The sequence below is a fragment of the Ovis aries genome, chromosome 12 (genome assembly GCF_016772045.2).
Source record: "Ovis aries strain OAR_USU_Benz2616 breed Rambouillet chromosome 12, ARS-UI_Ramb_v3.0, whole genome shotgun sequence".
NCBI classification, from domain to species: Eukaryota; Metazoa; Chordata; class Mammalia; order Artiodactyla; family Bovidae; genus Ovis; species Ovis aries.
Window position 1 is genome coordinate 41,224,431 of NC_056065.1, and position 14,714 is coordinate 41,239,144.

The window sequence follows — 14,714 nt, forward strand, 5'->3', positions numbered from 1 at the left end:
CCTGATTGGGGAACTAAGATTCCACATCCCATGGAGCAACTAAGCTCTCGCCGCAGCTGAGTCTAAGAGCCACAATTAGAGTCCATACGCCACAATGAAGATCATGTGTGCTGCAGCTAAGACAGCAATGCAGCCAAAAAAAAAAAAAAAAAGGCCATATCCTCCTGATTCAGGGTCGGGGGTTAGGGAAGGAGATGTCAGTGTGGTCAGAGCAATCTCTTCATTTCTGGTTAGGAGTGGCCACAGGGAGAGGGGCCATCACCAGTTTAAGATCTGCTTATGTCACTGTCAAGAGAATACAGAAATTGCTGTGAAGTTTGTGCTTAGGGGTCTAGAACCAACACGTGGATCACTGAGCCTTCAGATGTGTGGCCAGACGAGTGAGACTTGGGAGGGGCAGGGGACCATGAATAGGAGTGGATGGTAGCCATAGAAGCCCTTCTGGAACCCTCCAGGCTGGCCCAGACTGCTGGACGTCAGCTCTGGGACCTGCATCCGACATTTCAGAATTCCTCAGAAGTCCTCAGGACTCTTGGTCCTCGTGAGGGTTCCTGGCATCACTTGGATCCCTCTGCTGCAGCATCTGGGCGACAGTCTCTTCCTGGACCATCTTTAAGGAGCTGTCATTTCCACTCAATTTCTTTTTTTCCCCAGAGTCTGAGTCTGCAGGGAGGAAATGAGAGTTTTGGCGGGACTCGCCAGGATGGGAGGGCCCAGGGAAATGAGCAGATGGGGCTTTGGCTGAACGGTTATCTTTTGAAGGCCTGGAAGGCTTCCCCCTCCTAACTGAGGCCCAGGGGAAGAAGGAAGCATGGCTTCCCTGGCAGAGGGCTGCCCCCTGAGCATCCAGCAGGGCACCACCTGGGCATGTGCAGCAGAAGGCCACATCCCCCTCACCTGGGCAGGCTGGACCTGGAGGCCCTGGTGCTAATTCCAGGCTCCCTGGACTGGAGTGCCCTCCAGCCTGCTATGCACCTCAGTATCCTCCTCCACCAAATGGGCCCCCACCTTGCACACAGGCAACAGAAGGTGGCTTCTCAGCATCTCCACCCCTGCCTGCCTCCATCCCCTCACCTCCTAGCTCGTCCCTGCATCTCCAGTCCTGCCCTGCACAGTCCTGCAGCCAGAGTGAGATGGTATACTCAAAAGTCAGACCAGGTCTTTCACTTTCTTAAAACCTGCTGAGAGACTTCCCTGATGGTCCAGGGGTTAAGAATCCGCCTTGCAAAACAGGAGACGTGGGTTTGATCCCTGGTGGGCAAACAAGGATCCCACACGTGGCGGAGCACCTAAGACCTGATGCAGCCAAATAATAAATACTAAAAAGAAAGAAAGAAAAAAAAAACCTGCCGACATGATAATGAAGTCCTGATCCTACCCCCCAGCTTCTCCCACCTCCTCTTGTGCCACCGCGTGTCTGCTGCGTGCCAGGCGCACTTGGACATGCCAGCCTTGCTCCTGTCTGAGGTCCTTGCCTTTGCTCTGCTGCTTGTCTGGGACTCTCCCTTCCTGCCCAACTTCTCATCTTCAGGTGGCTAGTTTTGCTGTCCACTCCTGTCCATCCTTTCTAAAATAACTCCCAGGCCAGCCTGAATTACTGTCTTTGCAGTTCTACTCCTTTTTACAGACATCTAATTATTTGCTTGTGTGTGTGTGTGTGTGTGTGTGTGTGTGTGTGTGTGTGTGTGTGTGTTAGTTGCTCAGTCGTGTCCGACTCTTTGTGACCCCATGGACTGTAGACTGCCAGGCTCCTCTGTCCAGAGAATTTTCTAGGCAAGGATACTGGAGGGGGTTCCCATTTCCTTCTCCAGGGGATCTTCCCAAGCCAGGCATTGAACCTGGGTCTCCTGCATTGCAGGCGTATGCTTTACCATCTGAGCTACTAGGGAAGCCCATTTATTTGCTGTCGCTCATCTCATTAGAATGGAATCCATGGGTGGAGAACTTGTTGGTTCTCTTCACCCCTGAACCCCCAATGTCTTAATCAGAACTTGGTGCATAGTAGGCACTCAGGAAATATGTCTTGACCAACTGGACAAATGAATAATTGGACTGAAGCAGCTTTCAGATAACTTTTGAGGCTAATGTGAGCAAAAATAGGGCGTGTACCTCAGGACAGTTCACAAAGGGACAAAGGTCAAACCCCTCACCCTAGAGAAGTGAACCTTGGAGGTGGGATGACATCCAATAATTATTGTGCATTTTCGGTATTTTGTTTTTAAAAGAGTACTTGTCTCTTAGATGTATATATGGAAATATTCACAGGTAAAATATCTAAATTCTTAGGATTTGCTTCAAAATTCTATTGCCAAAAAAAATCCTATTGCAGTGGGGGAACTGGATGGGGTGGGGACAGCACAGATTGGCCATGAGTGAGAATTACTGAAACTGGATGATAGGAAATGGGGGTTCTTTATACTATTCCGAAGACTTTAATATGTATTTGAAAATTTTCAGAATACACAATTTAAAATATTTCCCCCACTTTTCTAGCTACAGAGGTTTGTGCAAGTGATTTAACCTTTCTGTGCCTCAGTTTACTTTTGTGTGAAATGGGGAGAATGATAGCTCCCTTCTGAGATGGTTGTGAAGACTAAGGAGCTAACAGGTAGAGTGCTTAGCACAGAGCTGGGTACATCGAGGCACACCTGGGCAGAAGGGCACACACTGCTCCAGGTGGGAGCTCAGAGGAGGTAAAGAGGGGGCCAGCTGGGTAAGAGCCTCCTTCCTTGGGAAAGCGCTGGGAAATTCACTCCCCACCCCTTGTTATCACACTTGGAATGTCTCCCCTGGAATAGAATTCTGGTGTGAAAGCACCAGCCTTCTCAAGTTTGATCTTCTTTTAAAAGATACCCTTCTCTGTTCTCCCTTCTCCCGTCTCCAGATCATGGGAGATCATACCAGCTTGTATTTCAAGAGGTGAGAAAAGCAACTCTGAGCAACGATGCCAGGAATAGAGACTAAATGAATTCACAGACTGGGAAAGCCCTGAGCAAAGCTGTTCCTGCTAGTGTCTTCAGCCCCCCAGGGATTCTCTCACCCCCTTCTCTGCCCACCCCTGCCTCGAGGAGAATGGGAGGTGGCAAGGTTCTCGGTGCCGAGGGAGCCCCCGGCATCTGGCCTCACCTTCCACGCACATGCAGTCATCAAAGCATTTGTTGTTCAGGCCTCGGTTGTGGGGTGTGCAGAGATGCTCCCGGAGGTCGCAGCAGGTCCCTGCCCACATGGCAAGCACACGCGGTCAGCCGTGCCGAGCAGACCCCCCTGCCACCCCATACATGCTCCCGCTGGACAGGAGATCCATCATCTCCGTGGCGGGGCTGCCCCTGGCCGGGTGGACCATCTGATGCACAAGCCTCCCAGCCGGAACCACCAACGGATGTCCTGGCCGAGGTCCCCAGAGGGCGGGCGGCTGAGACCCTAGACACCCCAGATGGGCAATTGATTGATCATGGGAGGAGGAAAGGCACTGTTGATTCCCCACTGGGTGGAAAGGCTAGAGGGCCGCCAGGTGTGGAGTCAGTGTGAGGCTGGGAGGGGCTGCAGGGATCATGGACGCCAACGTCCTCTTTTGACAGATGGGGAAACAGAAGCCCCTGAGACACAGCCCCAGGCACGACCTCGCCCACCACAGAGCCAACTCTCAGAGCCACTCAGTTGGCCCAAACTTGAGCCTTTTCTTCCTGCTCTGGGTGGAAAAACCATTTGGAAGGGAAACAGCTTGTCAGGGAGCTGGTGGTCTGGCTTACACAATGCCAAATGGTTTGGTTGCTGTTTTGTAGAATATTCTGGTTACTGAATTAACAAGAGCCGAGGTGTGCCACTCAAGTCTCTGCCCTTGCAGTCCACTGGGCAGGAGAGCACTTAGCCGCCAGCCCCCACTGTTAACACCTGCAGGAGCCTCCTGGGCTGATGATGTCACACTGGGCCTGAGCAGAACAGCCCAGGCAGTGACTAGCTGCCAGGGCCTGGCTATTTCTGCCCAGTGGGGGCCTCTTCTAACAGGGAGTCTTTGTTCTGGAGCTGCCCATTGGGCTGGCTGAGATTGTATCAGACTCCTGTCCATTCCTCCCTCCTCCTGCTTTCATTGTTCACAGACCTTATCCCCCACCATCCCCAGAAACCTCCTGCCCTTTTAACTCTATCTCGGTTTCGGCTTCCCAGAAGTCCCGAGTGACCCAGTCGAGGGCCAGTGGTTTAGACCATCCATCCAAACCCCAGGCCCCTGTTCTCAGACTGTATTGATGGGCTCAGCTGCTGAACAGGTCAGGATGTTATCAAAGCACCCACAGGAGCCCAGCAGTGTCATGACAGGATGAAGACAGAATGAAGCCCGACAAGACGTTTGGGAGAAGTCGGGAGAAGGGTCATCCTGACTTAAGGCAGTGTGGGGCAGTGGTTCAGAACCAGCAGACCCAAGTTTGAGCCACTTCCGAGCTCTGTGATCACAGCTGAAACACTTGGCCTCTCTGAGCCTCAATTTCCTTGCCTGAAAATTGGGAATGACAGGGTCCCTCTATGTCTGGGTTGCTGTGAGAATGAAATAGAATAAAGTATGGCAGCAACTCTCATCAAAGTGGTTGTTATTATTTACTACCCCTAAACGGTTCCCCCAGTGCCCTGTCTACTGCCTGGAACATGATGCTGGTTTGGTACCTGGCAGACAGTCCTGGTGATGGTCACAGGGCTCCCCTTTAGCCGGTGATGTTTCATTCCCATCACTGGAGAGTTTGCCGCGGTGTTTCTCTGGGGAAAACAGGATGTGTGGTCAGAGGCTGAGGCTCATCAGAGCAGTGATGAAGCACTGGATGCCAGGGTCAGAGTGCTCACACCACCACTTCCACAGTGTGGCTTGGGTAAGACATGAAGCCTCTCTGCCTTAGTTTTCTCTTCTCTAAAATGGGATCAGGGGACTTCCCTGGCAGTCCAGTGGTTAAGACTCTGTGCTCCTGATGCAAGGGGCACGGGTTCTATCCCTGGTTGAGGAACTAGGGTCCCATATGCCACAAGGAGTGGACAAAAAGACTGTGTGTGGAGGGGCTTCCCTAGTGCTTCTCCGGTAGCTCAGATGGTAAAGATTCTGCCTACAATGAAGGAGGCCTGAGTTCGATACCTAGATCGGGAAGTTCGATACCCTGGAGAAGAGAACGGCAATAAACTCCAGTACTCTTGCCTAGAGAATTCCTTGGACAGAGGAGTCTGGAGGGTCATGGGGTCCCAAAGAGTCAGACATGGCTAAGCTACTAACACACACTCCCTAGTGGTTCAGGGGTAAAGAATGCACCTGCCAAAGTAGGAGACACGGATTCAATCCCTGGGTAAGAAAGACCCCACACGCCTCGGAGCAACTAAACGGGTGTGCTACAACTCCTGAGCCTGTGCTCTAGAGCCTGGGGAGCCACATCTACTGGAGCCCGCCTGCCCTAGGGCCGGTGCTCCCCAACAAGGGAAGCCACCGCAGTGAGCAGTCCCCGCCTCTCAACTAGAGAGTAGCCCCCGCTCCCTGCAACTAGAGAAAAACCCAGGCAGCAACAAGGACTCAGCCAAAATAAATAAATACAAACAAAATTTTAAAATACTTTTTAAAAAGGCAGAGGGGATCAACAGCAGAACAGACCTGTTTTTATTTTCTTCAGGTTAAAGGAGTAGCTAGTTGGAATCCGTCCAGTGTGTGATGAGCACTTAAGAGCAACATGTCTATTTCAGGTATCTGTTCCCTTATAGACTCCATACCCCTCTCCCCAACTTGGACATCTGTAAGTCAGGCTGGGGTCACCAGGCTCCTATCCCAGGGCATGGTTGGGGAGGGGAGGAGCCCAGCAGGGGCATGGAGGGGTGGGCAGACGTACCTTTCTTCTTTGTGGATGGCCAGACCTCAGGCTTTAAGTCTTCATAGTCAGTCCAGTCGAACAAGGCCATGTCCAGTGTGGGCATCACCTCCCCATCAGGCCTGGGGTGAGCCTGCAGAGGAGGGTGGAGAAGAGGGAGCCTGAAGATCCCAAAAGGTGGAAGAAGAAATGTGGGGCCCCAGGATCAGAGGGCAAAGGAGGGGCTCCTGGGCCAGCTCATGGCGTGTTGAACAGCCAGCAATCTCAGCCTGGGGAATTCAAGATGGCCACCAGGCCTCGGGCTCCAGCAGCTACCTGAGCAGTGTCTTCCCAGAGCAGCCGCCCCCAGGCAGGACAGCACCTACAGGCAGTGGCTGCAGTCCCCAGGCTCTGTGCGGAGGGGGCTGGGGAGGCAGCGTGTCCGCTCAGGAGGAAACCCAGCTGCTCGCTCCCCTGTCCCTTCTCTCCCCTACAGATGTCATGGCATGGCACGGCATGGCACTCTCCATGGCATGGCACTGTTGAGGCCACATCCATAGCTCAGTTCTACTCTAGACCCCCCGGCCGCACCCTTTGTGGTTTCCGGGCTGGATCTGTGAACATGGGCATTAATGGCTCAGCGGTAAAGAATCTGCCTGCCGTGCAAGAGCCACAGGAGACCTGGGTTCGATCCCTGGGTCTGGAAGATCCCCTGGAGGAGGGCATGGCAACCCACTCCAGTATTCTTGCCTGGAGAACGCCATGGACAGAGGAGCCTGGCAGGCTACAGCCCATAGGGTCACAAAAATTGGGACATGATTGAAGTGATTGAGCATGCAAGCATGCCATAGGGCTGGATTCTCAACAGATGGGCTTCGGGGAGCCCTTCGATGGCATGGATAACCATGGGATTTGTTGGAGATGGCTTATCAGGATCTCAAGGGAGTGCAAGGCCCAAAAAGAGAATAAGGAAGATCTCCTCCTTAAAAAGTTTTACTTCTTCTACATGAATTATTTTATTGGTCATGTTTAATGATTTTATTTTGAAAAAATGTTCAAAGCCACTGAAGAGGTGCAACGACGCACTTCGTGTTAATTGCAAGAATAAATACCCTTTGTCTAGACTCACCAAGGGGTTTTCCCTGGTGGCTGAGTTGGTAAAGAATTCACCTGCAATGCAGGAGACCTAGGTTCGATCCCTGGGTTAAGATGATCCCTTGGAGAAAGAAATGGCAACCCACTCCAGTAGTCTTGCCTGGAAAATCCCATGGACATAGGAGTCTGGTGGGCTACAGTCTGTGAGGTGGCAAAGAGTCAGATACGACTTAGCGACTAAACTACCACAGACTCACCAATGGTTGGTGTTTTTGCCACATTTGCTTGCTTGCTCCCTCTCTTTTTAAAGGTCTGAAGCAGATGCATCGAAGTGTTAACTAAAGCTTGTTAATTCTGGATTTTGGGGACATGGTTTTAGACATTGTTATTCTCTGTCCTTTGTGGGGTGTACAAAATTCTTCCCCCAAAGCCTGACGTTTCTAGGTTCAGAGACCAGTGTGCTGAGCTGGTACTTGATTCCTTGGCAATTCCATAGAATGAGCCCCTGGACCACTGCCTGGTCAGTGGCAGCACTCCCTGGACAGTGGGCTGGCTGGCCACAGCTGGGCTGGATGGGCATCAGGAGAACTAGCTTCCATCCAGCCTCATGGGCCTGGACCAACTCCCTCCCGCCCCTGTGCCTCAGTCTCCCTAAAGGTACTAGGAGGGGTTTGCATGAGGTCACCCCAAGGACCCTTCCAGCCCCTTACCTGGGGCCACAGGGATGTGACGGGAAGGATCAGGGACTCTTCGGTGGCAGGTGCCTCAAAAGTGGTGAGGTAAAGTATGGTGGGGGCCAGGCTGGTGGAGGATTCCTCCATCGAAGCCTCCGGGGACTGGTCTTCTGAGAGCTCCGCCTTCTTCATCAGGGAGCTGGGGCCTCTGACCAAAGCTCGGCCTGAGACAAGGAGCAGGGAACACAGCGACTTTATCTGCTCATCACCCCCTATCAGCCCACAGCAGGACCCGCAGTTTTTGCTGCAAGCTAGGGGGCAGCAGGAATCATAGAACAAGTTATTGGCTCAACCAGCATCCCTGCTGCCCACCCTCCTGGGGAGGGGGCTGGAAACAGGAGGCTGGGGGCATGATAAGGGGGAATGTCTAGGATGAACTTGCAGTGTTGTTGGGGATTCTCCCTCTAAAACAACATTCCAGAAACTCCAAGTTCAGCTTGATGGAGTGCAGCCAGGGATGTAAGTGCAACGAATGGAAACCAGTAAGATGAACCATGGAAGGTTTCCTGGAGGAGGTGAAGTTTGTAGGATTAACCATGGAAGGCTTCCTGGAGGAGGTGAAGTTTGAGTAGGGGAATAAGGTGATGAGGCTGAGAGGCATTGCAGAGGGGAGAGGCCTTTGAGAAGGCTGGGAAGTGAGAGCTCCCTACATGGTGATGATGACCCTGCTTGCTGAGCACATGCTGCAGCTGGGACCATGTTGCATGCTGGGTCCTGATTTATAAGCGTTATTTCACCTAACCTTTGCAGGAGCTCTGGAAGGTAGGTACTCTTTCAGTCTCATCTACAGGGAAGGAAACTAAAGCACAAGGAGGTTAGGTGACTTGTCTGAGGGTGCACAGCCAGTAAGTATTGAAATCTGAATTTAAATCCAGGTCCATCTAATGCAGAATCAATACTTTTAACCACTGATGCCGCCTTCCAAGTTACACGGGCATGGGGTAGGATGAGTGTGAGGGGGAAAGTGTGCAGGGTTGAGGGGTGGTCAGGAACCAGCTTCCCTGGTGATTCAGTCGGTAGAGTCTGCCTGCAATGCGGGAGACCTGGGTTCAACCCCTGGGTCAGGAGGTTTCCCTGGAGAATAAAAAGGCAATCCATTCCAGGATTCTTGCCTGGAAAATTCCATGGACAGAGAAGCCTGTTGGGCTACAGTCCATGGGGTCACAAAGACTAGGACACGACTGAGTGACTAACACATACACGCACACAGGAGCCAGGAGGCATCAAGAAAAGCTAGAGGGCCCACGCTTATGCTTGCCTCTTTTTCTCAGACAAGAGCTGACTTTAATGTTGGTTGGGTCCATTGGGGCCACCCTACCCTCCTGAGATGAATCCAGCCTGAGCTCTAGATGGCCACTGTCCCCTCCTCCACTCACTCACTCTTGTGGGAGGGCCCCGTTGGTCCACTGGAGCCAGGACTGGAGCTGGGCTGGGTTGAGTCCATGCAGGGTGTATGCCTTCCAGTTTGGCATCAAGGATGTTACCACCCTCACACCAACCTGACACATGATCCCCAGGGGTGGGAGGCTGAGAATCTAAGCTGGGCCCCCCTCTTCTGACTGTGTTCTGTCCACCTGAGGGGTTTCAGTGGGCCTGGCAGGGAAACAAGCCTCAGTTGTTTGCAGGAGAAAAGGGGGCTGGAGGCTCCATCACCCACTTCCTGCAGAAGCCCGCCCCCATCTATGCCTGCAGCTCTTGGCCCGCCCCTAGAGGCAGTCTTGTCACACAAAGAGACTTGAAGCTGAGGCTGCCTGCCTGGGCTCTCGCCAGGGGAGACTGGGGAGGGGTTAGCTGGGTGGAGATGCTGAAACATGTTTCGGGGAGTCTGGAGCTCACAGGGGATTTGGGAACATGAAAGGAACATGAAGGAAGGTAAGGAGGTTGGACTATTGAGAGTCTCTTGGACAGCAAGGAGATCAAACCCAGTCAATCCTAAAGGAAATCAACCCTGAATATTTCATTGGAAGGACTGATGCTGAAGCTGAAGCTCCGATTCTTTGGCCACCTGATGCAAAGAGCCAACACAGTGGAAAAGACCCTGGGAAAAATTGAGGGCAAGAGGAGAAGGGGATGATAGAGGATGAGATGGTTGGATGGCATCACTAGCTCAATGGACATGAGTTTGAGCAGGCTCTGGGAGATAGTGAAGGACAGGAAGCCTGGCATGCTGCAGTCCATGGGGTCACAAAGAGTCAGACATGACTGAGTGACTGAGCAACAACAACAAAGAAGGATGGGGAGGAAACTCCATCAACAAACAGGGCAGAGGCAGGAGAAATAAGGACGTGACCGCTCTCCTTGGGTAAGCCATGTCCAGGTCAGAGGACATGGATGGATTCAGCATCGAGAGAAAGTTGAGAATTAACTATTGAATAGAAACAACGACTGCTGTGGCCCCTGCCAAATGGCAGACACTGTTCTAGGTACTCCAGATAGCAAAATTTCTCTGAGTCTACCATGAGGATAGAGGGGGCCTTGCCTTCACTTTGCAGAAACCAAGGCACAGGAAGGTGACGTGCCAGGAGGTCGTGGAGCCAGAATATGAATTGGGGCAATTCAGAGTCTAAGCTCTTCAGAGTCTAAGCTCTTAGGCTCTGCTCTGTGTTTCAGCGCTGATTAAGTGATGTGCTTGGGAGGCACCAAATTGTCCCATCTCTGCTTAGGACTTACAATAGGATGGATTTAGGTCAGACACAAGGTAGAACTTCCTGAATCAGGAGGATGATCTATAGATAAGACTGAGCTTCTATGGCCACATATTCTTCTCTTCCTCCCCTGCTCCACCCTGACCCCCGCCTTTCCCAGCACCTCTTCTCACCAGATCCCTCTGAATCTAGTGAGACCCCTCTCTTCCTCTGAGGGTCCACTACCTGCCCTCTTTGGGGCATCCAGTTGTCCTCCCAGGAAGCTCCTGCCATTGACCCCACCTCCAGCCTCCATGTCTGTCACCTGAAGTCCATCCCCTTGGTCATTTGGGTCTGATCCCCTTCCCCTACTGTCCTCCTCCCCACATTGTAGGGCCCCACCCCCTCGCAGACCTCCAGCTACCTCTGTGCAGCCTCAACCTCTCCTTCCGTCTCTTGTGCTCCCTGCCTCGTTTCTTCACCCTCTCTGACCCTGGAGCCCGGCTCTCCTTCTCGGGGTAGGGCCGAGTCAGCCCCCGGAGCAGACCTTTGTCCTGCAGCAGGCCTGCAGGACTTGGCCCATGCAGCAGCCCCTCTGCCCTTGGGAGCCTGGAGGCCTGCCTGGTGGCAGTGACCACAGCCCCATCCTGGGTCCAGCCAGGTGTGCCTGGGCCCTGCTCTTTCTTGCCGAGGCCCCGCCGACGGTGGTGGCTGGCCTGAGGCATCCACAGTGCTGGTCCCGAGAGGTCGATGTGATTCTCCGGCAGGATCTGAGCAGAGCTTCCGGGTCCCAGGGAACCTGCCAGGCTCAGCTCCAAGAGCAGGAGGAGGGTGAGGAGCAGCATGGGGGCAGCGTGGGTGGTGGGCCCAGCTGAGGGCTTCTTCCTGCAAGAAAAGTAGGACCATGAGGGGGCAGCTCTGCAGCCCTCCTCCTCCACATCCACAGTCCTCTCATTCACACTCTTCTTTTATAAGTTGCTTACTTACATTTATTTTTATTTATTTACCTGTTAGCCATGCCGCAAGGCATACGGGATCTTAGTTTCCCAACCAGGGATCGAACCCATGCCCCCTGCAATGGAAGCACGCAGTCTTAACCTCTGGACCACCAGGGCTGTCCCCCCCTAACTCACACTGTTATAGTGCAGTCTGTTTCAACAGGGATGGAGGGGGACTTTGACCTTCCCCCCACCCAGGGTACATTTGGCAACATCTGGAAGCATTTTAGGTAGCCCAAACTAGGCAGCACTACCGACTTTACTGGGGGGAGGCCAGGGATGCTGCTAAACACCCTGCAATGCACAGGACTGTCCTGGCCCAGAAAGACCACAGTGCTGAAGCTGAGAATCCCTGAGTTTCAGTAGTTTTAAGAAACACCCAGGTTCCAGTCTAGATTCCTTTCTTCTGCGCAAACCTCTGCCTTGGGCTAAGATTCCGGGAATGAGCTGAGTCCCTCCAAGCTCAGAAATAGGCTTATAGTCCCAGAGACTTGACTCAAAGCCTAAAATCAAACAAATGAATAAAAGCATTTGAGCACATGCTGTAAGAGAGAATCGTGTTCTGCGCTTGGTGTGCGTTTCTATCACTTGGTCCTTTTGTCGACTCTCTGAAGTGGCGCCTATTATTTTCTGAAGTGGAAATTAAGGCTCAGAGAGGGTGAGTCACATGGAGTAAGTGACATTTAGTCATTGCTAAGCCTGTGCCCTGAGCCCCCACGTACTGTTCCCAGACAGCCCAGCCTTGCCTTCTCTCTTCCTCCAAGTTCCAGGCAGGTTCTGACAGGGCCGGAACGGTCCCTCCCAGAGCCGGGGGCCAGGAGGTGCTTTGGAGGCTGGACTCTGACCCTGCAGGGTGGGGTGAACTACCTCTGACCTCCCCTGGGGACAGCCTGTTCTTCTGCACTGGAAGTGGGGGCATCTCATGGGACCTCACTGCTCCCCTTTTTGCACTGGGGGAAGGGTCAAAATTCCCGAATGTTCCAGAAGAACTTGGAGCTAAGGCTCAGGAGAAGTGTGGCTGGGGGACAGTGGGGATGTCCCTTCCCCTCCCCAACAGTCTTCCCTTCTCCCCTCGACCCCACCAGCCTCACCACATCCCAGGCGAGTTGGGCACCAGGTTAGCTGGGCTGATTGAATTTTTACGGCCTCCTCGGGTTGCCTGCATATTCCATTAAGCTCGCAAAGGTGCTTACACAACCATTTCCTTGTGATTTGTGGCCTTGTAATTGCCCAGGGCTGAGGAAAGGTTGGTGGCCTGGGAACCTCGGCCAGCAGCTCTCCCTCCAGCCCCCTCAGTTCCTGCAGGCTCTGCCATGGCCATCCCGTCCCAGGTTCACTGTTAGCTAACCCCAAGTGAGGGGCCCTTGAAGCGGGCGGGGAGGGCAGGCTGACCTGCTTGGGGAGGAGTCGGGGGGAAGCAGAGGGAGAGAAACAGCTCCTCCCCAACCTTGCCTGGTCACTGGCCTCCCTTCCTTCCCTTCGTTCCCGCCTGGCATGTCCTAGTCCCCGGGGAGGCTCGGGCCCTGGCCTCCACTGCCCTAGGCTCTGCCCCGCCAGCCTCACCCCTAGCCTTTCCATAATGAGAGCCCTGGAGGCCGGTGCTCAGGCGGGCCTGCACTCCAGAGGCAGCCAGGTGGGAGGAGGAGGGGCCCTTTGAGGAGCTTGTCAGTCAAGCATTGTTCTGCTCTGGGGGACCCTTCAAACCCTATTTCCAAGCCTCAGGCAGATGCCAGGTTGCATTTACCAGACTCCACCTTCCTCTCGCTGTGACTGAAGGAGGTGGAGTCTGTGTTGGATGCTGTCCACCACCCAGCCCCCACTTCTGTCCTGCGAGGACATCACATGGACAGCCTGGGAGAAACCCACAGAGCGCCTCCATCGACAGGGAACCTTTGGGACATTGGGGAGGGAGTAGAATCCCTCCATCTTGAGGGTAGAGAGGAGCAAGGTGAGTTACCCAAACAGTGCAGGCAAGAGACCAGATGAGTCTTGGCAGAGGGGTGAGGAGTGAGCAGCCCCATGTCATGTAGGGGCAGCTTGCTGTCCTTGTGGACACACATGAGGCCAATCAGTGACTCAGAACTGGCCTCTGAGCTCAATGACCAGCCCTGGCACTAGTTCCAGAGGACAGCATCTCCCCCGCAGAGCCAGGAGCTGAAGCCCAGCCCTACCCCAACCTTAGACAACCCCCTGCATCACGACCCTATCCGCACTTGCCATCTCTCCCAATGAAGTCCTGATACCAAGCCCTTGCTGGTGACCATGGGTCTGTTCACTGTACCCAGGAACCCCAACTTCAGTGCCATCTTTGTTCCCTGCCGCTTTGCACCCCACAAATCATGTATGGGGCCAACCTGAAGCAGGAAAGGGAGGATTTCAGCATGCGGGCCATCCCCTTCCTCAGACTTTTATCAGTACCATCCTGCCCCTGGCCCCAGCCCATACTGCTGCCAAGCTACTCTGATCTTGCTTACAACTGTCCCCTGGCTCCCAGTTCCCCTGGCTCCTAGTTCCCTTCCCATTTAACCACAGACTCCCCACCTTGGCACTCAAGATCTTGTGTAACATGACCGCAGCCTAATTGTGCAGCCCTGCCTTCTATTTCCTTCCCATCACAGCCAATAGAGATTATTTCCTGGGCCTCGAACACCGCCACCCCGAATCTTTCTTGTCTCTCTACTCTCGTTCATGCTACTCTATGGAAATCCTTCCTGTCCTCTGGGACTTGTCCCAAATGTCCCCTCTGACAGAAAGCCTTCTCTAGTGGGAACTGAGATACAGTTCCCTCCTCAGGGATGCCACACAGCTCTGCCCAGATCATTTCCGGCTGGACCAATCAGACCCCCAACTAGACAGGAAGTTCTGTCCCCCTTTTCCCCCTGTTTCTGTCACATTTACAAGGCTCTGCAAATAATAGGCACTTATAACTTTGGGCTTCCCTGGTGGCTCAGTGGTAAAGAACCCACCTGCCAATGCAGGAGATGAGGATTTGATCATCAGGTCAGGAAGATCCCCTGGAGTAGGAAATGGCAACCCACTCCAATATTCCTGCCTGGGAAATCCCATGGACAGAGGAGCCTGGCGAGCTATGGAGACTCAAAGAGTTGGACACCGTAAGAGACTAAACAACAGCTAAGGATCAGAATGGAATCAAACTGATACCTGAGCCCAAGATCATACATAAATTCCCAGGGAGGGTGTGTGAATGTGTGTGTCTGAGTGTGTGTATGTGTCTGAGTGTGTGTGTGTCTGAGTGTGTGTGTGTCTGAGTGTGTATGTCTGAGTGTGTATGTGTCTGAGTGTGTGTCTGTGTGTGTGTCTGAGTGTGTGTGTGAATGTGTGTGTCTGAGTGTGTGTGTGAGTCTGAGTATGTGTGTCTGTGTCTGTGTGTGTCTGAGTGTTTGTGTCTGAATGTGTGTGTGTGACAGCAGGATTGGTCCAGCAGGAAATGATCTC

General features: G+C 53.2%; 1 protein-coding gene across 1 annotated transcript in view; it reads right to left on the bottom strand.

The window, feature by feature from the left end:
- The window catches only part of DRAXIN (dorsal inhibitory axon guidance protein), a 31,971-nt gene that overhangs the window by 6,238 nt on the left and 11,019 nt on the right, over window positions 1–14,714 (bottom strand). Inside the window, exons 2-6 of the mRNA XM_015099216.4 lie at window positions 10,685–11,145; window positions 7,613–7,800; window positions 5,850–5,961; window positions 4,657–4,746; window positions 3,127–3,216 (exon numbers count right to left, since the gene is read on the bottom strand). Coding sequence (XP_014954702.3) covers window positions 3,127–3,216; window positions 4,657–4,746; window positions 5,850–5,961; window positions 7,613–7,800; window positions 10,685–11,105 — 901 coding nt within the window. The 5' untranslated portion in view covers window positions 11,106–11,145. The remainder of the gene's footprint in view (window positions 1–3,126; window positions 3,217–4,656; window positions 4,747–5,849; window positions 5,962–7,612; window positions 7,801–10,684; window positions 11,146–14,714) is intronic.